The sequence below is a fragment of the Triplophysa dalaica genome, chromosome 21, assembly GCF_015846415.1.
Source record: "Triplophysa dalaica isolate WHDGS20190420 chromosome 21, ASM1584641v1, whole genome shotgun sequence".
NCBI classification, from domain to species: domain Eukaryota; kingdom Metazoa; phylum Chordata; class Actinopteri; order Cypriniformes; family Nemacheilidae; genus Triplophysa; species Triplophysa dalaica.
The window spans coordinates 17911114-17937213 of record NC_079562.1 but is presented as its reverse complement, the minus strand read 5'-3'; the positions used below and the strand labels follow the sequence as shown (position 1 = coordinate 17937213).

At 38.5% G+C, this 26100-nt stretch overlaps 3 protein-coding genes across 3 annotated transcripts in view; 2 read left to right on the top strand and 1 right to left on the bottom strand.

The window, feature by feature from the left end:
- phactr3b (phosphatase and actin regulator 3b) overlaps window positions 1-10460 on the bottom strand; it is a 47650-nt gene extending 37190 nt beyond the window's left edge. Inside the window, exon 1 of the mRNA XM_056734088.1 lies at window positions 9714-10460. Coding sequence (XP_056590066.1) covers window positions 9714-9819 — 106 coding nt within the window. The 5' untranslated portion in view covers window positions 9820-10460. The remainder of the gene's footprint in view (window positions 1-9713) is intronic.
- Window positions 10461-12614: 2154 nt separating this feature from the next.
- On the top strand, window positions 12615-14697 carry acot8 (acyl-CoA thioesterase 8). The gene is made up of 6 exons (XM_056735016.1): window positions 12615-12772; window positions 13045-13181; window positions 13260-13485; window positions 13577-13734; window positions 13877-14068; window positions 14160-14697. The coding sequence occupies exons 1-6, from the start codon at window positions 12645-12647 to the stop codon at window positions 14273-14275; spliced, it is 957 nt and encodes a 318-aa protein (XP_056590994.1). The 5' UTR covers window positions 12615-12644; the 3' UTR covers window positions 14276-14697.
- A 472-nt stretch (window positions 14698-15169) lies between these two features.
- Window positions 15170-19643, top strand: srsf6b (serine and arginine rich splicing factor 6b). Its single transcript, XM_056735265.1, has 6 exons — window positions 15170-15378; window positions 16231-16406; window positions 17741-17895; window positions 18109-18311; window positions 18398-18469; window positions 18551-19643. The coding sequence occupies exons 1-6, from the start codon at window positions 15272-15274 to the stop codon at window positions 19086-19088; spliced, it is 1251 nt and encodes a 416-aa protein (XP_056591243.1). The 5' UTR covers window positions 15170-15271; the 3' UTR covers window positions 19089-19643.
- Window positions 19644-26100: the final 6457 nt, after the last annotated feature.

Below are 26100 nucleotides of genomic sequence, written 5' to 3'. Positions count from 1 at the left end.
GTATATTCTCTGCACCACTACAACCAGCAGAGACATAGTATTTATACACAAAATATAAATGCACATACACGACGACAAAAGCAGGCATGTAGGGTTTCTTTACAGCGCCATGCACTGGCCTAGGAATGCATGCTACAGCGTTTTTACTTATTTTCCAAGATCCATGTAAATGCAGATAGTTTGATAACGCTGTCATGTGTACGTGAAACTTTTCAAAAAACGCAAAGGAGAAAAACTTTACTCTTAAAGGTGAACGTACTCTTAAAGTGTGTGCACTGGTATTCAAAACTATAATTCTGCGCCAGATTGTTTGAGGCACACACTGCCATGAGCCAAGAGGCCAAGGTTTGCTGGTTAGCCTCTGCTTATAGATGCCAGACTACATCATTCTGAAAGCTAAAAGCATCTTTCTCCACTGATGTCATTTCATGTATTATAGTAGATGAACTGAAGTTTAAAAAAAGTAGAAAGAAAATAGTTACTGAGTGGTTAAATACTCTTTTTAAAAATTTCTGAAGAATAGACTTGCTATAACATGTATATAAACAACATGAATTTAAATTACATGTATACACTTGTGTTAAAAATCCTTTAAAATAACTTTTAAAGTTGACATCCGGGAGCTTAAATATAGAAAATATATTTGAACCATCAAACATCTTGACGTAGCATGCTGATGTTTTTCAATAATGTGTAAATTTGAGCACAATCATTGGACGACGCTGATGATGATGATGTGTCTTGACTCATGAACTCTCTTTCTCTCTCTGTGAGAGCTTGCTGTTTTAATCTCTTATTCTCACACTTTCTTTGATGTGTGGGTGAGCAGCAGTCACATCCGCCCTGCTGGGCATCAGTATGCTGCCCCAATTACCTCCCAAACAAAGGAAAAATCTCTCTATTCCAAATCTAAAGCGTCTTTTTCTTTTTTAGGCTTGATTCAATATAATAATCTCATTTTTTGCTAAATTCGTGCGGCGAAGAGACTGACATGCTGAGATCTATGTTTCTCATACGGAATAATAGAGCAGGATCATGTGGGTGGGATTTTAAATGTGCATATTTTGGTGTGCATATTCAGTTCTGCAAGCATTTAGGTCAGTGCGTGAAACATTTATAACGTCATGATTGCATGGATGATGGCCTTTCAGTGGACTCCCTAAGGGTAAAGTTAAATTGCTACGGAGTTGTAGAAAAAAATGAAGCGTAACATAGGTTTGCTCAAGGTATAGAGCAATCTGACATATGGGGCCAGACGGAGACCAGTAAACCCAATTTCAAAAATGTTGTTGACCGAACAGCGATGGCAGCCATTCAGCATTGTTCTTGTCCATACAATAGAAGTCAATGGCTGTTCGGCTATCAACATTTTTGGTTGAACTATCCCTTTAAGTGACTGATTATTATTGTTGCCTATTACTGCTATTTGACTATTACCACAGTTACATTTCCCAACACTCTACATCCACCAGCAGTCTAGAAAGAGAGAACGTATCTTCTGTCAGAGTCTTATGCCAACACTTCCTTTCTCTGGATCTCTTTGAGCTACTTGACTTTCTAGCGGCATGGACAGATGTCGATTTAATGAAGTGTACAGAGACTTGAGTGACAGATACAGTTGATAATCTCTCTGCTCTCTCAAGCCTGCTTTTCCAAGCTGGTCACCATAAAACAGACACTCCCACTTTCTCATTTAAGTTCCTGCTGGCATGAGCGTTGGTGCCACTTTTCAATGTCACTGATGCAAACCCCCTGAAATTAGTGAGTTAGGTGTATCTGTGTTCTGGCAATGACAGAATCATTCTCTTGTGATTAGCTTCGAGGTTGAACTTGTGGGGTTATCTTTGCATGCCACCAGTATATGGGACCCTGCTGTCAGTGTGAAAGATTACAACCATTACAACTCAATGAAGAATAAAGCGCTTTAACCACGCGGTGTTGTGTAGCAAAACACTACATGTTCAGGGAAGACTTTCTACAGGCATTGTGGGAACAAAAGATGCATTCTATCTCAAAGCGAATCCTCACCCAGACCTGCCTGAAATGCCTCGTGCAACCACACACCCCCAAATCTATGTCAGTTTGTGGTATGACTTGACTAAGACCGTCCAAATGTATATTAGGGTGGGTGTAACTATCAGCACAATTGCTTTGGAACCTGATGTTCCAAATATGGTAAGAGGCGTTACACTTGCAGTATTCGACCAATCACTAGGCACTGGTTAACTGGCCAATCATAGCACACCTCGCTTTTCAGAGCGATGAGCTATTTGTAAAATCACCGTGTTTCAGAGAGGCGGGGCAAAGAGGAGATACAAACATGCACGTTTTGTGGAAAATACAGCGTTTTTGAACCTTAAATCGTGTATACACATTACATTATAGCTAAAACAAATGATAACATTGACTTTAGCCGTGTCATAAGACCCCTTAAAGAATCGTATTATTGATGTAGTAAATAACACCAATAACAATACAAGTCATGTGAGCCACCCATCTATCAGCTATAACACTTCTCTATTGGGGTCACAGGAAGTGCCAGTCTCTATACCAGGCAGGGGAGCACCCTGTGAAGGAGGCCAGGCCATCAACACCAAATTTCAAGGAAACTACAGTAATTTCTTGTAAACTACTGTCATTTAGTTTAAACTTGGATACAATCAGAATGAAGATTAATTTAATTGTTAATCATTTATATAAGTATTAATATAAATAAGGTATTAATCATTGAATCGGCCACATCTCATTGGAATTTAAAGGGATAGTTCACCCCAAAATGACAATTCTGCCATGGAATTACTCTCGCTCTAGTGGTTCCAAATCTGTATTATTGTATTTCATTAGTTGAACACAAAGAACACTGTATTCATCAGAACAAATACATTTATACAGATTTGGAACAACTCTAAGATAAATGTATTACATATTTCTTTAGTTGACAATTTAAACAAATACACTTTTTGTTTGTCTGTCTGTAAGGCCTATGAAATATTAAGCCTCAAATTTATTGTAAACTTTATATTCTCTAATTTGGATTACAATTCTGCATCATATTTGCTACCTCTTTTCAAGTTCAACACAAATTTAGGAATGAAATTGGAATTAAAACTTAATAGCACCATAATGTTGACACAAAGAATGACTTTGAAATGTTTTTATAATTTTTAAATAGTTCAAAATGAATCAGTCTGTAACTGTAGTCAAACGGCCAATTCAGACAGCCAGTGACAGTGACCGTTGGCGACAGGAAGTGGGGTGTCTAGCGATTTCATCAACTTTATGCAAATGATGTGCAAATTTCGGAAGCAACTACTAATGGGAGTATAGCATGAAGCTGGCGTCATCCGTCTCTAACGTCATGTAATGACATCATAGCAAGAGACTGGCGACACTTGTGGTGTGAATGCACAGTAATGCTGTGTTAAATCACAAAGAGATGGGTATCTCTCTGTCTATCTCTTGCTCTTAGAGCACAGTTAAAAATGAAGGTCAGAAGAATGATGGGTCATCAGTGACCTTGCCCAAAGCACAGTACACCTATAACCCCCTGTTGTCAGCCAGGTGGCCAGGTAACAATTGCCCTTGATATTATACTCCGTAGTCACAGTCTCAATGACAATGTAATTCCCTCACGAGACAAACCAGATTTCACTTATTCCTCTGAGGTTCGAGTCTGACTAGTTTTGGGTTGGTACCAAAAACTCATGTACATATACAATGTTTGTTCTCTGCCTTTCCACAGCGTAGACAAACTGAATGAATTGTCATCTCAGCAGTACTTCTGCTGTGGCTGTGTTGACATTTTCTTCCCTGCAGATCTATTTGGCAGAGTTACTCCACTCTTAACCTCACTCTTTAGCACCATTTTTTCAATCCTCGGGGAAACGGACAGGCAGGTGCCTTTTTATAGACCCGCTGCTTTTTTATAACACTTCACATTGCGACTCAGATAATTTCAAATGACTCTCATTTATTAATGTCCTGATATCCCCAGCTGTACAGCTACATAAAATGAATGCATATACGCTGCACAAAAACGCAACACATGCTACAATATAATGCTATAATAGTCAGAACACTATAACATCATTTCAGTCACCATAACTAAATAAAAATCATTCAAATATTTAATAATATAATTGAATGAATGTTATTTTATTAGTCTTATAACTATATTGTTGATAATAAAGATTTAAATGAATACTAAGAACACAGACCTTTATAAATGAATAAGGAGGCAGAGAATGAATAGACTTGAGGTACAGTATGTGTTTAAAGATCAGGTTACACACTCAGTTTCTGCCAATCTCATATTAATCTTGAGTACCTATACAGTAGTATTGCATACATCATATCTTCGAAGAGTATTTAGTTTGATCACATTTATAGAAGTGAGATACAGCTGTCAGATTATTTCCGGAAAAACACAAGGAGGTTGGACTAGTTGGAGAGTGGGATGGAACTACAGCACGACCAACCAACACATCTTCGCATTAATCTCTTCTTGTTTTGTACATTATGCACGTACACGCCGAATGCAAAAAAAAACAGTTTTATGACTAAGTTTGAATTACCGAGTGCAGTTCATGTCCGGCATCTTTTAGCACTGGGACCGCGCCATCTATCAGTTTCAAACGATCTCAAAATCCAGCATTATATCCACCATTTATAGAACATCCATCACTGAAATGCCGTGAACAAACAGACACACCTAAACTTCTCTATCGCAAGAGTAACCAGCTACAGCGCAGCCCATCTTGACCCAGCGGAGATAATATTGATGGTAAGCAGTTCTCGCTCGTCGGTTGGCTCGTTGGCGGGCTCTTTCCATGCTTTTGGCCAATACAAGGAATAGGATCCCTTTGACGACACAGGGATACAGAATTACACAAAATAGTAAATACAGAAAAAAACTTTCCGGAACCATTTGGAGAGCTGGGGGAGTGTATCAACTACAAAAATACTACGTCATACCTACAACTCGTTTTTTGACAAATTGACCAGGTTAAGCATGAGAAGCCAGCACGTCTAACCATGTTAAGAAGTCAGAATGCATGACATAGCATGATAGCTCCGTTTTTAGGGTTACATTTTTTTACTGTACATAAGAAAGACTCCAAAAAACCATTAGGGGGAACTGTTACCCTGGCCTGAACTTTTCACCACAGTTTACATTCATCCCAAAACTGACAACAAAATCCAAATAGGCATGTACGCAACTTTGTGGAAGAATACAATCTTAAAAAACGAACACCAAATGAGCGAGCCCACATGAGATCTGTGAAAAACTGTACAGAAACGCCACAGGATTTCAGCATTATTCACACAATATAATTGAGCTGTCCTGTAAAGCGCCGGGTTTACTTGACTTTCTGCATAAGTTTCAGCGTCCGCACAGCTTCTTGAACATCCCCAAACGCAGATAAGCGCGGATAGACGAGTTCGACCCATGTGCAGTATGTCACTGTTAGAATTTTCGTCATCAGGAGATCCGCGGTTATCCGCACACCCCGTCCACGCGCAGACCATTTTTGGAGATCCTCCTTATGCTTTTGGATGGCCGAACTATACTTTTGCCTTAACAGACACACTAGACTAGTGAATTGCAGACAGCGTGGTTACTGTTCTCTTTGAGGATCTCATTCTTCTCACGCTCTTAATTAATCACTGCCCTGAATATTCACCAGAATCATACAATGGTTAAATATAGACGCCTTATTAATTAAATAGGAATACAAATGATTCAGACTGTAGGGTGATATTCTTATCTTTATTCCTACTCGAATCAACAGTCCTAAAATTTGTGGATCATTTCAAGACAGAACTATGCGTAAAAAGTGGGGAAGTCTTCTTTGTTTTGACTGTAACTGATCCAATGTGTTTGGAAGGATTAGAGGAGATAGCTATTCTAGATCACGACATCCTGGAGCAACACCATCACCTTTGGAAGCTTCATAACTTTAAAGTTTTCACAGTAAGACACTTCAAACTATAAAGAGATACAGATAAACTGGTCTCACATCAGCATACACTAAAAGAAAAATGTTGGCTGTCCATACCAAAGTCACCACCACAATGTTGTTTCTGGGGTAATACTAAGTGGTTTCTAGGGTCCCCTACATTTATTTATTTTTATTTATTTAATTAAACCAGGAAGGTCCCATTGAGATACGATATCTCTTCTACCAGGGAGTCCTGGTTGCCAGGACGTTGATAGATAAATGCTATGGTTATTAAAGAGATGAACTATATAAAATTACACGGCTGTAGGATACTTGATTCTGATTGGCTAGTCGCACCATTCCAAGGTCTCTTATTCTCCGATTGTGCTTTTCACTGCAGACTGGTAGGATCTATAAAAGTGGGCATTTCTGTTAGAATTAAACTCAGGGTTGATTGAGAGTGGAAGGGAGGGGTTAACGAATGACCTGCACAATTTGTCATGTGGATATTTTCAAACAGTTCAATAAAAATTCTATACATGTAATAATCAAAGAAAATATAAATGTGTGAAACAATGTATTATACAAATTATTGTTGTTCAGATTTTAAAAATTGCTGTGAAAGTGGGAAGAGCAATTGCAAGAATTACCCGATAAGCATTAGAAATTGCAATGCCATATAAAACACCATTAACTAGAGAGACCATCAAAACAGCAACCTCAGGAATTCCAGTTAGCTCCATATCTCCACTTATGTCTAGACGTGTGCTGATTAGAACAGCATATACAGAAATCATTACAATATGAGGCTGGTCAGAGAATCCATAACGTGTGAGGCAAGTACATTTCAGTGAAAATTACAGTGCATGGTCTGCACAAAGTGTTGCTCCACCAACCTGAGAAAGCAGAGGATGAGTCAGGCTCCACATTCAGTCGAGTACATAACAGAGCTACAACTAAGGACCCTTCAATAGCTTGTTGCTGCCCACCACAGTGTGGAAGAAGGGCTCTCAATATTCACCTCTACAGTCAGCGGTGATGAATGTTTGAGAGAGCTAACAGTGCGGCGAACAGGTCAATGATCAGTCAGTGTGGGCTGTGCAGAAGAAAACCTTTTCTGATTTAGGATTTTTGACCTTCTCGCAGTAAAAAAACATCATAAGGCGACCAAAATTAACTTTATTCAATTTAGAGAATAAGTATGGAATTGGGTTTGTTTTCTTATCCCATTAGAGTTTAAAACTGTGAGTTTTAATTGTGAGATTTAAGCTTGAATATACTAAATATTACAATTACATTACACTGTGTTTGTCTTAAGGTGAAATCCGGGTTCTCTGTTAAATGTATCTTTTAGAAAGCTTATTGTCTTTCACCCCATATTTTACTGTCTGCCTTCCCTGTTCTATATCATTAAAAGCCTATAGATATAAAATACTCTTTATTGAAAACATTTTCGCAGTCCTCTTCAAGCTCAGTGGAAAAACACAGTCTGTAATGTTTAAGCATTCTGCGTCACATCTTTTTCTGTTTGGTTCATTCATGTTTGTACAGCTGATGCTCTGTCTAGTTGGGTAACTCCATACATGTCCTCTCCTTCTCCAAGTATCTGTTCTTTTTTTTCAGAATGAGGTGTTTTGGCTCTGTTTCTTAAGTACAGGCTCAAGAGGAGAGATCACAGCTGTGGTGTGTGTGCTGCGGAGATGAAAGGGTTCCGTCTCACCAGAAAAACACAAGAGAAAGGCCTAGTCAATGACAGTCAGTGCTGTGACGCATCCTCTTATGCAGAATGCAGTTCATATATAGACCTGCTCTCATTTTATGTATCTTCTGGAGAAGAAATCTCTATGAACCTTTGCAAACTACATGCACTGTACAGTCCATAATTTCTGATTTCACAGGGTGTTTTTAGACGGTTAGAACATGTAAGTGTACCAAGAGATAAACTGCTGACAGGTTCTCAAAGAGAAGACTAGAAAACGGTGCTGACAATTGATGCTCGTAGCATCTCAACTAACAGAGGTCATTTAAACAGTTACCTAAGCACTGTGTGTCGCTATTAACAGGTTAGTATGTTATAATATTATTTATCATTTTAACGCGATTTACAATGCATTCTACACTTTTTAAACTCTTACAAGCCAGCCAATTACAACTTTGCAGATTGAAAAAGTACTTTTCTTAGGATTTTGTTTGCAATCCAGCAGCCTATAGCCATCATTCTCTTATATTTACTCTACTATAGCAAATATACCTTTCTTGCCGACAAGAGGACATAAATGATACTTACACTTTGCTTTGTGCACTTCAGAACAGTGAAGTATGCACTTCAAAGTTTCTACGGGCATGCCTCAGTTAGCTTAGCGGAGCAACTACGTCAACACATTTTGTGTTATCGGTACATTATCGGGACAGTACCATCATCTCTGAATCCAAGGATAAATGTTCACCAGCTGTCTGTGTACAAACAAAGAGCTTTTAACACATTTCAATCTCTTATTCCACATTAGCTTTCCACGGTGAGAGAGTTTCCACTAATAAATACTGTAATCTGCTTCACTTGCATGGAAAATAACACCAAAGTAAATGACTGTTTTGACAAAGTCAACAGCTCTAACTATTGGTAATTCACGATTACAATTATACACTGTAAAATAATTCTGTAGAAATTAAACTATTACAGGCAGCCAGTACCTTACGGTAGATTTATATTAGTGAAATTTACTGGCAACATTTGTTGGAAGATAAAACAACATTAAACATTAACATTAAAAAAATTAACAGCCTCGTGCAAAGCATTCTGGGAACCAAATTAGATCAAAATAAACAGAAAAGGGATGATGAGGATTTTTGGTTCCCAGAATGCTTTGCATGAGGCTGTTATTTTATTGTTTTCTATGTAAAGAAAAAGACTTGTTAATGTCTTATTTTCAATCTTTGATCTTGAACGAACTGTTGTCAATAAATTAGCTAAATATAATTCTAAAGAAAATTTTGCCAACTAACCTTATAACTACAACCAAAATATTACAGTGTAACTAAGTATTGCTTCATATATCTGTGCATAACATTAAATAGTTAAACAAAGTCGACTTTCACAAGCTCAACGTGGAATGAAATATATTAAAATTCTGCAATTAAAGCTGAGAAAGAAATTGGCTGCATGTGAGTCTTGTGCTTTTAAGAAGTTGAAGTGATGCCCATCCCTCGTCTTCTAGATGAATCACAGTCTATTACTCAATAAAAATAAGGTCACTGTTAAACAGAGATGCATGTTAGCACAATGTGCCGCTGGGCATGTTCAGAAAACACTGTCTGTCTTTGAGCATGAAGGAAACTGTGCACCCTCAGTGCGTCTTATGTCATACATTTCATGTTTTTACTGGAATTAAGTCATCATGCTGGATATGCTGCTTTTCAAATTGCGCGTCTCATAGCATTCATCAGTCACGGGGAAGCCCAGCGCGTCACAGCAACATCAGCACCAAAACTCAACATATTTTCCCTAACGAAACGATAAACGCATGTCTCACTGATGCATTTCATATTTGTCCACTGTCAACATCATCAGCGACATATGTGATGCATTTCTAACGGCTATCTTGCCGTCTTACATGTCTTTTACATTATATTTTATTTTTAGAATAACAGAGGCTGTTGCGCGTATCCATACCGCAGTAAAACCTCAAACGTTTTCATAAGCACTTAAATACAGTATGGCGTTGATTTAACAATGGTTTCCCCTAAACATATGGATATAAGAGTGTCACTCACCTGTGCTATTCGTATAAATGACAAGAGCGTCGGTGAGGATGCTCGGGTCACTTTGAGATCTTCCTCTCTGCACGATGCAAGCCTCTAAACCATCCGATGCGGCCATGGAGATGAGAGGACAGAATATAAAACACAGATCTGCCTGTTAAAATATATGAGCGGAGTCCGTACGGTAGCGATGGATGTAAATTCAGCTGGACAGATACAGCCGCACTGGAGGAGGAGAACACGGGTGCGCGTGCGCGTGTGAGCGCGCCAGCGTGTTGATGGAGAGGAGAGCCCACACTGAGGTACATCAGATGAAAAGGGTAGATTATCTCAAGTATCTGGTGTAATGAAACGTATTGATCGTAGTGGTCTGGTTTTTCTTTTTTGACATGCACATTACACACATTGAACATTAATGTGTTTATTTACCTCGTGGTTTTCTATTAGGTGTCGATACGGTTGAAGATTTTTCTCTCTACTGGGCCCAAAGTAGGGCCATAATTAATGCGGAGAGGCCAATCTTATGTTTCGTTTAGCCTAATACAAAAGCCATCACTTGGGGGCTCTAGTGAGCTTTAACTATTAGGGCAATATTTATCATGATATTTATATTGCAATCACCTTTTGCCGGTAAGGTCCGGGATGAGCATTGGATATGTAGACAAAGATCAGATAAACTAGTAAATATTACTTTATTAACATCAATAGCCAACAAGAGCTTTAGAGTTGCACAGTGTACCGGTAACATCGCGATGCCAAGTTTCACAATACTGGCCGTTGTGAACGAATCACTGACTCCACCTACTTGCCGTTTCAGTTTCACATTTAAAAGCAAGCTAAATATTTCCCTTCATGTTATACTGTATACAGTTCATTTGTTGCACATTTTAATTAGTTCCAACGTGAAAAATGTTCTAGTGTACTTTAGTATTTACTATAGGCCTAGTAAACTTTCTAGACACTAGTGTTTTTTAATCATGCAAAAGAAATTCTTGCAGTATATACAGTATTTGCTACAAATTATCAGATTACTAGAACAATACTACAAAATGTTTACCGTGGAAATACTATAATATATAACAAGAGAGTACAATTTACTATAGTACGTAAGAAAATGTTTTTATCTACGTCTGTGTATTTAGGAAATTTTGGTTTATTTTGATTAGATTTTAATTATGAAGATGGCACAGCATCATAAAAAGGCTACTTGGTATCGTGATACCTCAGCTTGTATTGTAAAATATGTTATAGATGCATTCTTAAATGCAATTAAATCGAAGTGAACAATGGAAATAATGAGGAGCATCTAGATCAAAGCGAAAGAGGATAAAGTTCACATAAAAAAATAAGATACAAGTTGGGAGAAAAGTGACATTGACATTAAAGGCAAACAGGATTTACAAATTCAATCTATGCTTTATAAATAAATCAAATATGCAGTGCCAAGATGAACGCAAAGTGCAAGTTTACGTTAAAGGGATAGTTCCATAGTACTATAGTAGGAACAATGAGAATGGTAGTCAAAAGTGCCCCAAAAAAACATTTGTTGTGTTCGACAGAACAAAGAAATGTACACAGCAATTTGTCCTACCATGGTAGTCAATGGTGGCGAAGAACTGTTACAAAGATTCTTCCAAATACCTTTCTCTGTGCTCATTAGAACAGCAATTTCCAGAATTTTCATTTTTGGGTGAACTGTTCCTTAATGTTTTCCCATTTCCCCAAACCATTACAAAGAAATTGCTCAATTTGGTTTAGATTAGGACAGTCATAAGGACCAAATTCAGTTCATACTGTCACAAGACTGTCAAGTATCAATGTTGTTACCTTTGCTGGTGTCTAGAGGGCGCTGTTGCCTCTTAGAAAGACAACAACAGTTAGACTTTCAAGAGAAAGATCTGAAAGTGTGTGCTCGTCTGTTTATTTAAACTTTTCTCTGTATTTCAAAGTGAACGAGCTGTGTAACTTCTTTTTTATACATTTCGTGTGGATTAAATGTTCTATACAAAAATCCAATGCTTGACAAGGGTGGGTTTGGATGAAAAACATTACGTCACAGCTGTCTGATTATACCGGGTATAAATTGCGCATTTCGCTCATTCTGCTACTAGGATTGTTTAAGATGTGCCTTGCCTCGCCTGAAGAGAAGATGAGAGGTGAGGCGGCTGCAGTAAGGGGATGAGAGGGGTGGAAACAGCGCAGGAAAACGTACACTTCCCAAATCGCGTTGTCGAGAGGACTGGAAACGTCCCAAACTAAATTGCGTTCGCGTTTCATCGCATTTGAACTGAGTTAAAAAGTGAAAAATGTCCTAAAACTTTGACAAACTCTCAACCAAAGTTTCCACTTTATCCCAAAGATCAAAGAAATCCATTAAAATATTATATGAGATACTATAGTTCCTATATTTTTTTCAGAAAACAAAGAGCATATTTTTCTTTCATTCCTGGACAAAGTGCAACAAATGCGGTTAAATGTCACATACACCCTAAAAAAATTAAATATTGAACTTTGAAAAGGAGGTCAAGGTACTTTTTTATTCCCATTTTTTTTTTTAATCACCCCGTTTATAGTATTTAAGATTTATTTGGGACAATATTAAAAATTGCTGTCAAAATCAAATAATTAAAAGCTGGAATTTTGTTAGACTTATTCGATAATATAAACTGTATTTCTTGTTTCGTATTTATTAATGTGGAAGGATTGAAAATGCTGTTTTTTTCTATCTTCTTTGTTGTTTGGTTTGTATTATCTTTGATTATTTTTCTTTAGCTCCTTAAATGTATGTTTTTGAATGTAAATTGTATACATTGAGAGGTTTTATTCTCAACGTGTAAGGCTGGCTACGGCCCTTGAAGTGTGAGCACTTCCCATTGGAATTCGCCCTGAAACGTAGAAGGTAGAACGGGGCGGGGTTTTCTCAGAGTCACGTGATCTTTCAAAATGGCTGACAGCGGTAAAGAGACGCAAAATGAAAAGCCGCAACTTGACTCTACAGGTGAAGCTGACCTCAGAAGTGTACTAGTTACGAGTGTCTTAAATTTAGACCGACTAGACACCGACCTATACAGGTAAAGAGTTCCGTTTTCAAAATGTATGTCAGTCTGTCAATGTCCCCCACGAGTTGTCCATGTGTACGTAGTGTATCATAGTGCCTGTAATTCTTATGTAATGGTCATTTTACCATCCTAGACAACCGTTTTCATTCCTTTTTAACTAATGTTTAACAACGTTTACATGGACACATTTTCCCATATATAAAACACTGGACCTTTGATACCTTTACTGTACCATGACATTCTTTCTAAGACCTCTTTGATGTATCCATTATTTTTTGTTAAAGAGGGACCCATCACTGGATTCCTCGCACCAAACGTCTTTTCGGAGGCCAGATTGTTGGACAGGCTCTGGTGGCTGCAGCCAAATCTGTCAGTGAAAATGTCTATGCTCATTCACTGCACTGTTACTTTGTTAGGGCAGGTAAGAGCAGTCCAACAATCGCTTCCAAACATTTACCGTGTATAGGCTTGTAAATGTTGCTTCTTGACTTGACTCCAGGAGACCCATCGGTGCCTGTTCTGTATCAGGTGGAGAGGATTCGCGATGGCCGAAGTTTCTGCGTGCGATCCGTTAAAGCAATCCAGCACGGTCAGCCCATACTGATATGTCAGGCGTCCTTCCACATGTTGCAGCCCAGTCCACTAGAGCATCAGTTCATCATGCCCAACGTCCCCCCACCTGATTCACTGCTTACTATAGAGGAACTTATTCAGCGATACCTCAGGTGTCACCGCATCACTGATGTGTCCACTTTACAATGTCTGAATGATCGTTTCTATTGTTTGTTAATCCCGGTTTTATTTATTGTTTTACAGTGACCCAAATCTGGCAGACAATGCACGGCAGGGACTAAATAAATTACTGGCTGACGAAGTTCCTATTGAGATCAAACCCATCAATCCACCTGATTTTTACAAACGCACTGCCATGGAACCAAAGAAACTGTTTTGGGTACGAGCGAGAGGACATATTGGTAAAACAATTCATTTATTGAAAAAATACTTGATACTGATTGGTCAGTCACTGCATTCCGTAAAAAAATGTGTTCCTATAACAACCCTAATGTATTAGGTTTGTCTTGTTTTTTTTTTACTTTGTATTGTCTGGTATTTTAGGAAAGGGTGACATGAAACTGCACTGTTGTGTAGCAGCATATGTTTCCGACTACTTTTTGCTGGGCACAGCGTTGTTACCTTACCCAAAGTACAGGGCTCAGTTTTCAGCCTCTCTGGATCACGCCATGTGGTTTCACAGCACGTTCAGAGCAGATGAATGGATGCTGTATGAATGCGAGAGCCCCTGGGCTGGTCAGCACATGTTTTTTTTCTATTCAGGCATACATTCTTTCTGATCCATATATTTAATTTACATGATCTTTCTTGCTTTATTCCACATTAGGAGGCAGCAGAGGTTTCGTTCAGGGCCGCATGTGGAGACAGGATGGTGTGCTTGCAGTTTCCTGTGCTCAGGAAGGTCTAATGAGAGTAAAGGCTGTGTCTCAAAGTAAATTATGAAGGAGCTAACATATAATAATTTTAAGTAATATTGTATTGACAAATTGAGATGTCTCATAATAGTTTTGTGATTCAAGATGTCAGTTTTGTTTGTCATGTTACAATGTACAATGTCATTGTACAAGTTTGAAAATGAAGTAATACTGACAAAGACCGCTGGAGGTCATGATGTCTGCTGTATTGCACATTGGCCTGCATTGCCGTATAATTATGACAAAAAATCACTTATGTACTTATTTGTCCCTTGCACTAACAGGTAAAGGTGAAATTACTTTTATTGGAAGACAGTGATTTAGTATTTACAATTTAGAATGCCTTTGCTCTGTGTTTTGTATGAAACGAAAGTGCAATTTTAAGGACTTATTTAATATATTCTGGACCGATTTCTTTAAAGTAGAATTGTAAATAAATATTAACAAACAGTTGTGTTGTGCGTTATGCATTTAGTCTGCATCTGAACATTATCATTCTCTTACATACATATTACATCTAAGTTATTAAGTGCAGGTGGCATGAATACAGTACCTTACATTTTTATTAAAACATTAAATCATAATAACTAGTTGCTATGTTTAAATAATGAATTTTAATGCTGGGCCCCACCTTCATTTTGCGCACACACATAATTTCTCCCTTTTTACAATGTTGCAATATTCTTTTAAATTTTTACACCAAAGATGAAGCATTTTCACACTTTATCTCATTCAATTTTCTCAAATTTACAAGAATTATATTTTATAAAGTAATAAGAAATGAGCTCCTATTATTTTGTATTTGTTTATTGTGTTTAAGTTATGTTGTATTTCGTTTGTTTTCACGCACATTCTATGTGTTTCAAAAACTGTAAACCAACTGGCAGGACTCCTTAAGCACGCCGGAAGTGACGTAGGCGACGTGGCTTTTATAATCGCGCCGTGGCCATTCGGAGACCGACAGCGTTAAAAGCTACGAGAGTCCTTAATCTTTACAATTAACGTTACCCACTAAAAACTAAACATGCCGCGCGTGTACGTGGGCAGGCTGAGTTACCATGTGAGGGAGAAGGACATCCAGAGGTTTTTCAGCGGCTACGGGAAGCTTTTAGAGATCGATCTGAAGAACGGGTGAGTTTGTAGGGTAACTGTTAGCGCGCTGTGCAACGCGGCATCGAGATCAACGCGCACAAATAGGTTTATGTTTGTGCGTGACAAAATTGTAATTATTTCCTCGCATGTGCATTGCTGTGATGCGTTCAGTGTTAAACTCCGCTATTCGGTCTGCTTGGATGATATGGTGAAGATGCAATGTGTCGTAATTTACATGTAGCGGTGCTTGCCGCGTGCTCAAAATGGCGGAGGGATTTTGTGTTCGGCGAATTAAACTATTAAATACGACAAAGAGAACCAGTAAGGCTGTTTTAGTTTATGCCTTAACAAATAATTAATTAAGACTGACCATGTTTCTATTTGCACACCAGTATAGTTCATTTGAATTAATTGTTATATTGACGCCCGTCAAAAACGTTTTGTGTAAGTTAGCGCCTTGTTTCTTACACGTTTGTAACGGTTTCATGCTCACCATGTAGTGTCTGCTAAATGTAAATGTGTTCGAGTCCGTCAAAGTGCACACAAAGCAATACATTTCACATGCTTTCTAATGTCCGTGTATATTTACTGTAGGATAAGGTTTGGTTCTCAGCGTTGCCGATAGGGGCGATGAAGTGCACATTAAATGTTTTTACCGTCTGTTGTACAGCTGCTTCGTGACTTACACAGAGAAACAAAAATGCCAATTCTTATTTAATTTTTTGCTTGCTTAAAACTTCCAGCCATATAATTGGATGTCTACCAACAATGAAAATACACACATTTATGTCAATGGCTGAGTTTCTTTTCTTTCTTCTGTTTTTTTTCTCCAGTGGTTTACTTGTAGCGTGTTTTATCGCTTGTGCTAAAAATGTACCTTTGTTTCCTCAGGTATGGGTTTGTGGAGTTTGAAGACACCCGTGATGCAGATGATGCCGTGTACGAGTTGAACGGGAAAGAGCTGTGCGGTGAGCGTGTGATCGTGGAACACGCGAGAGGACCCCGGCGAGATCGAGACAGAGACCGAGAAGGCTATGGTGGGGGAGGTTATGGGGGAGGTGGCCGCAGTAAGTACACTCATCACTCTCTCGAGCACTTTCTTTTTCAGGCGGAGATTATGGTCCTCTATAATAACTCTTATTTGCTGTGGACAGACCGAGGGCACAAGCATCCAGTGATTAACATGTCTTCTCTGTTAAAAGCTGCAGCGCCCGAGGCATCGAAGGAAGAGATTTTGGTATCCGAGATGTAATACAGGTGGTCCTTGACTGTCTGACCCGTTTAAATGGGGATTCCTTTTATAAGACGCCTTAGCTTTGTAGTTTTGGCCCATTAAAAATAAAAAAAGAAAGCTCATGACAATTTGCAGCATGTTTGTAATCTTCAATAGTTAGGGAGACTTGACCTGTAGATGTTTACATGTCAGATGGTGGGCTGTGTTTTTTTCTGTCTTTTTGGGCAAGACTGCATCTATTCTAGCCATTAGATTTAGTGATTGGTTATGTGCCTCATCCTGAAGCCTCAACTGGCATGTAAACAGTATGACGTGTGACCATGAGACTTGTGTTTACATTTTATTCAACATTAACAAAAGTCCTTGATGTTTCAATTTAAAAGAGTCCGGTGCGGGCTGAGTCCGAGTCCATTGAGGCTAAGATGACTGCCTGTCCCGTTTGGCCTTGGCTTTCACCTTACAATGTGTGTGTGACCTTTGCCCTTTGACCCTTGGCTGACCTAACCGGAAGCCATGATGACAGCTGCCTTTTGCCAATAGACCAGGGTGATGGTGAGGAAAACCATTGGTTTTTATGTTGAACGAAATATTGGACAGGTTAAACGAATTCATGTAGCTACCCGGTAGTTTCCTTTTCTTTTTCTTTATTAAAAAGAGCAATGGGCTTCCCTTGCTATGTGTGTGTGCTGTCGCTGTTCTGTCAGTAGACAGGTAACGTGTCAGCATCTACTGTAAGTAATCCTGGTTATGTTTTTTTTGTAATTTTCATTGTTTGTTTTGGCGAGGGCACTGTTCGCCATCTTAAAATTGCTGCCTCTTGTGTCTCTAGAGCAGTATTCCATTTCACAGCATTGCTGTTCTTGTGCCGTCGAGTGAAGACCAGCAATGCGACTTTTGACCCCATTCAGAGGGACCGATTAAACAAATTGGTGGCGGATTAGCCAAGAATTGTTTTATCAAGCCAAGCTAACTGTTCCTATTAGAACTATGTGGTGCTGAGGTATTTTCTTTTGGGGGGGATGAGTTAGGGATAGGGTCAATGGGATAAACCAAAATAATTTATTTTTCTGCCTTATGCAGTTTGATGTCTGAAGAGGTCTGTGCGCTCTTTGGAACGCCTCTTATATATTGTACTGATGGTTTTCATCTCTTGGCTTTTGTCTGAAGGCAGTAGTGGTTACAACAACAACAACAACAGCAGTAGTAGCAGCAGCAGCAGCAGGAACCGAAGTGGAAGAGACAAATATGGACCTCCGGTTCGCACAGAGTATCGTCTAGTAGTGGAGAACCTGTCCAGTCGCTGTAGCTGGCAGGACCTCAAGGTAACGCATTTAACTTTCGTGCTTTTAACTAAATCTCCACGAAAACTACTCTTAACTGATTGTCTTTGCTTTTTTAGGTCCAAACTTTGTGTAAACAGTCATATTGTCTCTACTTTCTTGAGCTACACAATGTTGTTTGGATCACTTGTACTTGATAAGAGTTTTATACACTTTAGACTTCAAGGTGATGAATTGCTTCCCCTTTTTCCAAAGGACTTTATGCGTCAAGCTGGAGAGGTGACCTATGCTGATGCCCACAAAGAACGAACAAATGAGGGCGTCATTGAGTTTCGCTCTTACTCTGATATGAAGAGAGCCATGGATAAGTTGGATGGCACCGATATCAATGGGAGGAAGATTCGTCTTGTAGAGGACAAGCCTAGACGTCGTCGTTCTTACTCTGGGAGCAGGTCAAGGTGAGCCACTGGGCTGAGCATATTTATTTGTGGTAAATCTTGTGTCTGACGTCTGGAAGTTCCCTAACGGCCTTTTCGAAATGCAGGTCTCGTAGCAGACGCCGCTCTCGCAGTAGGAGCCGCAGGAGTTCACAAAGCCGCTCAAGGTCCAGATCACGGTGAATTGGCTTGTTTCTTTTGTTTACTTTGGATAAAACGTGACCTGGTACGCCGTATCTAACGGTATTCATCTGTTTCAGGTCAAGGTCCCGAAGCAAGAACCGATCTCGCTCCAGATCTGGCCGCAAGTCCCGTTCTAGATCAAGGAGAAAGTCTCACTCTAAGTCCCCAGGGAAATCCCGCTCCAGAAAATCCAAGTCACGCAGCCGTTCCGCTAGCCACAAGTCCCGTTCGCGGTCCGACGCTCGCAAGTCTCGATCCAAGAGCCGCTCCAAATCTCGATCCAAGAGCCGCTCCAAGTCCCGATCCAAGAGCCACTCCAAGTCTCGATCCAAGAGCCGCTCAAAGAGTCGCTCCAAGTCCCGATCCAAGAGTCGCTCCAAAGCAAAGTCTGAGAGAGATTCCAGAAGCCGATCCAAGGAGAAATCCGTCAGCAAGAAGTCCCGAAGCCGCTCAGTCTCTCCAATGGAGAATGGTAATGGAGAGCGAGCAAAGTCTGCTTCACGTTCGCCGTCTCCTAAAGAGGAACGTCGTCAGTCAGAGTCACCCGGCAAGCGTTCCCCTTCTCGATCCCCTTCGCGATCAAAGTCACGTTCAAGGTCTGCCTCGCAAGACTAACGTGTCCTCGATTCCAGAAATGGTTTGTAATTCGCAGCTCAGTGTTAAATTGGTCGTTCACAGCGTGTGAGCATTCAGCAAATGCTTAAAGGCTGCATCCCAATGTAATATTGATTACCATGCCCTTTCAGATTGTATCATTGCATGCAAACGATTTTGAACCAGATCCCCCACACCTTCCCGAGAGTCTATAAAAACCCATTGCTTGTTGCTGTAGTGTGTGATTTGAGGAGAATAGGACATAACTAGACTCAATTGGATAAGTGTCAACATTAGCATCTGTCTGTGATGTGTTCACATGCTTAAGATGTGATTGAGTGATTTGCTACAAATGCTTCCTCACTGTATAGTAATTTTTTCATTACCTGAGAGCTTTCTGTTAGTGCTTCTGCTTAATCTTGAATGGTCTTAGTGATGTTACTTGAGGTTTTATAAAGTGTGACACATTACTGCACTTTCAGCCTGATTTCTTTGTCCAGGTTTGATCTCATTTTTAAATGGGTTTTTGAATATTTTCCACTGTTTTAGTTGAATAAACATTTAATTGGTTTTCAATCTCGCTGCTTTTGTCTTTCTGAAAAAATACCGTTGAACCGTTTCCAGACGTCACTGTTAATTGACAGTAGTTCAACAGTTCCTAAAATAAATTCATATCTTGCAACCAAATAATTCCTACATTTTTCAAAATATCTGTTCAATAAAACGGGTTTAGAAGAACTGGACAGAGTAAATTACACAATTTTCATTTTTAGATGGACTATTCCTTCAAGAATTTATGTTTGAGAGCTTGTTTATCATCTTTGTAAAAGTGGTGCTATAAAAATGTCTACAAACATAAAATTCTATGCAATTGCCGTTTTGTTGTATGTGTTATACCTTTATCAACAGCTTTCAAAGAATAAGGGATTCATCTGACCTCTTTTCAAAAGCAATGTTCTCAAGTGAAGATTGTTCTGTCTTTCTCAACTTCTACAAATATGCCGCTTTACCTCTCTCCATATAGTTAAATTTGTGAAATCCATATGGGTTATTGCTAAACGAAATGTTTAGTTACTCTCAATTGCTTTATGTACATAAAAGCTTGAGGGTTATGACGGCTCAAACAAAACACTCTTTGGATAAATGTCTAAAAATCTAATTGAGCACAGCACTACTTCTAGATATGTTTCTATGTCAGTATTATGTTTAATAGAAGGTTTTTGTTCAACGTGGTTGATTTTGTCCCCTACGTAACTACAATTATCTTGTCAAATGGGTCAGTTAAAAACCGTTATTTAATCAATAATTCATTTCGGTTGAAAACAAAATTGCATAATAATGGTAAGTGAATAATCTGTGTGTAGATTGGTTAAGTACCGTTTTAAGGAATAAAATTACATCTAAATGAATTTGATGTAGCAACACGTCTCCGAAAAGCCTGGGATGTTATAAAGAAACAGGTCCGTAAAATTCTGGTACATTTTTTTTACCCCAAGATAACTTTGAACATTAAACGCAAACAAGTTTTCTCATTACTTAAACGCATAAAATAGCTCTTAACTGAGAACTGGAAAAACTGTTACTTAAACACAACATAAATCATTCATGTTGTTCTAAAATTGTGTTGAATTAATGTGTATACAAGCACGTTAATTTCATCAAAAATAAGCACCAGTGGTTCCCAACCTGGGGTCCACGACACCCTTAGGGGGGCGCCAGAGTTCACATGAAGGGCGCGGGAGCTGACATACATTGAGGTGTAATAAAGCTGCATAAAATGTTCCACTAATCATGTTATTTAAACATATTTGGTATGTTTAAAAAAATAATGTGCTTACACTGCCAAGACATTTCAGTCAAAAATAGTTATATCTTATATACAATAATAATTTCAATTTCCGGCTCCATCGGCGGACATCCACACAGGGCTTTGCAATAGCTGAACTTGGTTATGAGACTCACGTGAGAAACGTCCTCTGACAGTCTTCAACGTTCGTGTCAACATAAAAATCAAAAGGAAAAATAGCAGAGAAACCTTGTCAACACAGTTCCAAGTAATGAAAGAAGGGGTCGGGATCCGGCGAACATATATAAAACTTCTAATAAAATAAACAAACCACAAAACGAAAGTAAAATGCCTGCAGCATAATAATATTAATCAAATCCAGGCCTGGTCCTCTCTCGTCCTTTTACGCTTCCGATCTCCTCCGTAAGTGATGCGAGACCGGTGCAAAGCGCAGCTATGACACTCATTATCCCTCGCGTCGTTCAGACGGCTCTCGTCCCGCCTTGCTCGTTAAAATGCGGTGATTCTTAGTCAGAAATGATGAGTAGATGCTTTGACAAAACTTAATTGTAGGTTTTATTGAAAAATAACATTAACATTTGGTTTATTATTCAATTGAAATAATTTCATAATAAATTAAATGGTTAAAAATTTGTTATTTTAAAGATTTTATTTTATTTATTTATATTTACTATCTATATATGTGTGTGTGAGAAGCAATTATGCACACACACACGCACACTTATGGGGGTTGGGGGGGAATGCGAAGGAAAAAAGGTCGGGAACCACTGGTCTAGACCATGTGTCTTCAACCGGGGGACCGCGGCCCCTAGGTGGTCCTCGTTGGAACTTCAAGGGAGACTTACTGAAGCTCCTGCACATTGCAATTTTAACCTGTGTGCGGACATATACATCCATTTAGGCAGTAGAAGATAGAAGATATAAGAAACGTTACATCTGCTTCGTCGCCTCCATTCCGATAAGTTCAGAGTACGCATGAAAGGAGTCGCGTGCAAATAAAGTGCATTCTCATATTTTTCTGGACCTGACAGGCAAATGACCCCAAACCGCTCGTGCAATGTAAACTCTGACAGAACTATTGTACGTGTATAAAATCAATGAAATACATATTTGTTTAACAGCCTCTATATTAATAATACAAAAAAATTATAGACAGAAAAGTCTCTAAATGCAACAATTACATGCATAATAGTGCTAATGTGTCTAACCATAATATTGCTGCGACAATAAGGGTTGTTTCTATTTAAAAAGCTCTGTCCACACATTTAGTAGGGGGTCCCTGCTCCATGCATCTCTCATTTAAGGGGCCCTTGCCCCCGAAAACTTTGAAGACCCCTGGTCTAGACCTTTAAACAATTATAAATATTAAGAAACAACAAAGAAAAGTCCTCTCCCAAAACTCCAGCAACCCTCCTCAGTTTCCAGACAAATACAGACTGATTTTTAAAGAAGAGGGGATCATACACAGAGGTAACAATGAACCTGTCCCAACTTTTTTCAAATGTGTTGCTGCAAAATGACATTGCTTTTAATGACACATTTTCTGAATTTAAACACTTAGGCCCGGTTTCACAGTCAAGGTTTAAGGCCAGACTAAGATGAATTAGTGACCTATCTTAACTCAAATTGACTCAAAAACTTGAACAGAAATATCTTAAAATATATCAATGCTATTGTTTTGTCTCAAGACGCAGACCAGATTCTTCTAAGAATTTATAATAGTGTCATAAACATCATAGACATAATCCTGGTTTAAACTAAGATGTGTCTGTGAAACCAGGCCTTAATCTGTTTTCTGTGTTCTATTGTAAATAAATATAACTTCATGACATTATACACAAGAAGTCGAGTTACAATGAAACCTGTATTGAATAGATGCATCTACCTCATGAGCAGGCATGTCAAATCGTTGTTAGATTTTGTCATTCATATTATTATAAATCCGTCTTCTGCTGTGTAATCATGAGGTTCTTTAATTTAGAGCTTAGAGGGCAAACGATTCGCTTAAAAGGACTAGTTGTTATAATCCCACTATTTAAGCACAGTTGAATTGCCAAGTAGGACATTTCCCACGCCTTATGCAGGGGGGTAGCAGTCAAGAATATGAATAGAGGAAAGGAGGTCTGAGGTTCAACTGGTTCGTTGGGTAGGCATCCTCTGTGTTTGGAGGACAAATGCTTAGAGAAATACATAGCATACTTACCTTTCCTTGCCTTTATCAGAGAGACGTCTCATGAGCTGTGTGTCCCAATTTCATACCATTATCATAAGTGAAACAAGCCTTTTGGTGAGGTGCTGCTGCCCTTTGTATGGTTCCCATCAATGCGACACATCGTCAGTTGTGCACCTCAGCTTTATTGGGTGTTTCGGCCTTTTATCACAAGACACCCTCAGCCAAGGGATACCCACCGCAGGTTGATCAGAACTGGGTGTGTGTCGCATTGTTACAAGGTCAGAAGCAGTGGGCAGCTATCGCTACAGTTCGAAGGCACCACAGTCGTTACACGCCGGCCCTGAGAATTGAACCGGCAACCTTCTGGTCATGAGTCTGACTCTCTAACCCTTATAGGCCACGATTACCCAAACCTTAAATGTGCGCTTAGTGCCCCGGTCCTGTGAGGCACACCGTAACAACACATTACCAAAATCAACACAACCTTACGTGCCAACCCGTTGGCTAAGGCTGTTATAGTCCCACTGGCCCCGTTAATGCAAGCTCAGCACCCCCGGTCCCGTATGGCATTACAATACAACACAACACCATTTTATTACATGGTCACTATCAGCCCATATTGGGTCCTTCTTTTTTTTTTTTATCAAAATAATTGATATTAATTAAAAGTGTAAAGCTGCAGGTATATTAGTGTTAATAAATTACAAACATAATCATGATCAAATACAATAATCTAAAAGCAAAAATATCTAACTTTGTTTTACAATTCATTTCAACTTACTATTTAAAAATTTGGCCAATGGTGAGTTAAATGTATGAGTTAATGTCATGTAAAACCGTGAAATGACAAGTTCATTGTACTTTTAAGGCATTGAAGAATTTCACAGAATCTCTTTAGGATGGCGAAGGCGGTGCTGTTTTTGCTCGCTCTCCATTTCCTTTCTCCTTTGGACTTTTCCTGGACTCCTCCCTTGAATGTCTCCTGGAATTAACATATAAATATATAATAACATTTAAAAGAAAAATCTAATTGATAGCCATAATGTGAAATTAAAATTAGGCTGAACACAACAGCTGTGTTCAATCGTTGAAAAGTGCTGCTTCTGGAGGATGATTTCCAAAACGGAAAAGCATCAAGACACGTTCTAAGTTAAATCTGTTAAATCCTGTTTCAAGTCTTGATTTGAAATAAGATTTGGGCCTAAATAGGTTGTTGAAGGAAGCGCTGCTACCTTTACATGCCTTGGTGCTTGTTAAGTAGCAGGTGTCGCTTTGACGGACTGTTGAAATAATTTTCTTTAAGAGAACAAATTGAGGTCTTCCTTTTTTTGTGCTTCATTCCTCCTGTTTTCTCTTTCTGCTGGCCCGCCATTCTTTCAATGATTTGAGAGTTAACAAAGGTTTCTTGTTAAACTTGCGGCTACATTTCTTCATCCTGCATGGTACACTGAAAAAAACATTGGGTGCGCGTCAGAATACCAACTCATGCACAGTGTACATTGTACAGTGTACCAGATGTTTTAGTAAGACCAATTTATTTTTTCTAAAACTGAATATTATTAAAGAAAAAATATTAAATATAATCATGTATATTTTTATAATATTTTCATGTATTTTTATTATTTTCCTATAAATGTATTTCTTACTGGCTATTTTCAAATCTCAAGGTTTAAAAATATAATCATGAATTTAAAGCATGTACAGTTGAATCTGTCTGGTCATCAACAGTCACATTTTTGCTCACACATCAAATTGTAGTAAATAAAATATCATGAACCTCAACATTTTGAAAAACATGAAACATGTTTTTCATGATCATAATAGATTGGTGCAGTCTTTCCTTGATGCATCTTTTCCGTGGGCTTTAGTTTTGGCTGAAATGAGCAAATGCTTTTCAAAGTCTCTTTCCAACACAGATCTGCTCTGCTTTCAGGAACAGGGTGTTGGAACGCAAAAGAGTCATCTCTGTCCCACAGGTGTAACCCTTCATCATGGGTCAGACAAGATCTCTACCTGTCAAACAATGGCATTAAATGACAGTTCACATCTATTTCACTTCATTTAAACTTAGCATATCTGAATGACAAGACTGCATACATGAAAAAGCAAACAGTAAATTCGTTTTGTTTTTGTTCCAATGTATTTTATTCTAAATATTAGGTCAAAATATAAATCAGAGTTCTTTGAGACTTTGTTTGAGACAAACACACATTATTGGAAGTGCTTCTGGACCAGTAGTGTTTATCTCTTACATGCCAGAAGACTAAGCATGCTCAGGACTATATGTTTTTTTATTTCCATTTTTATGACAGCCACTGATAACCATCCAAATTCATTGTCTGATAAGAGAGAAGAGTTCCACTAAAAGGCAGCTAGCACACAAAAAGCTAACGACAAAAAAGTAATTTCCCAATCAAACAAAAAAACGTATTTTTGAAATAGGCCAATCATGTAAATTAAAATATATTAACTTGGGTGTTTAAACATGCTGCCATCTAGTGGCTTTCCCATTATACAACCACCAACATGCAGATGATAAACCATTAAGTGATGTAAAAGTTATTCTGCTTTTGAACAACTTAGCTCCCCCGTCCGGGCCAATGCGCAATATATTAATTTAATTTAATTGTATCTATTTAATCAGTTGAACAATATAGACTTGGTCAAAGTAGGCATATAGTCATCAATATATGCAGAACACAACACATGCATATTCAGCCAGGTGGTAGATTAAGCATCGCACAAATATATTAAATGAATCCAATGTAACAAAGGTTTTGATGATTTTCTTATTATTTGTGTCAAAAATGTCATATACATTTTAATTACTTTTTCAAGAACCAAATGTTTACTTTTACTATATTTGCAGTCAGGAAATTACGCATATATAATAAAACGAAGTTAAACTTAAAAAAATTTTTATTTTACGTGACGGTCAATATGGTCAATTATAAATATAGTCCAATCTTACAGTATGCCGTTCTTTGAGTAACGTTTTGCCGTATTGGCCAACTGTAGTGACGTCAGTGGACCGTTTCTAAAGGGCTGACACA

Excerpts from the sequence above, each read along its gene's own strand:
- acot8 (XM_056735016.1), top strand. The coding sequence starts at position 12,645 with ATGGCTGACAGCGGTAAAGAGACGCAAAATGAAAAGCCGCAACTTGAC. Across the intron at positions 12,773-13,044 it reads CTAGACACCGACCTATACAG|AGGGACCCATCACTGGATTC; the intron begins GTAAAGAGTTCC and ends TTTTTGTTAAAG. Across the intron at positions 13,735-13,876 it reads ACGAGCGAGAGGACATATTG|GAAAGGGTGACATGAAACTG; the intron begins GTAAAACAATTC and ends CTGGTATTTTAG.
- srsf6b (XM_056735265.1), top strand. The coding sequence starts at position 15,272 with ATGCCGCGCGTGTACGTGGGCAGGCTGAGTTACCATGTGAGGGAGAAG. Across the intron at positions 16,407-17,740 it reads TTATGGGGGAGGTGGCCGCA|GCAGTAGTGGTTACAACAAC; the intron begins GTAAGTACACTC and ends TTTTGTCTGAAG. Across the intron at positions 18,470-18,550 it reads CGCTCAAGGTCCAGATCACG|GTCAAGGTCCCGAAGCAAGA; the intron begins GTGAATTGGCTT and ends CATCTGTTTCAG.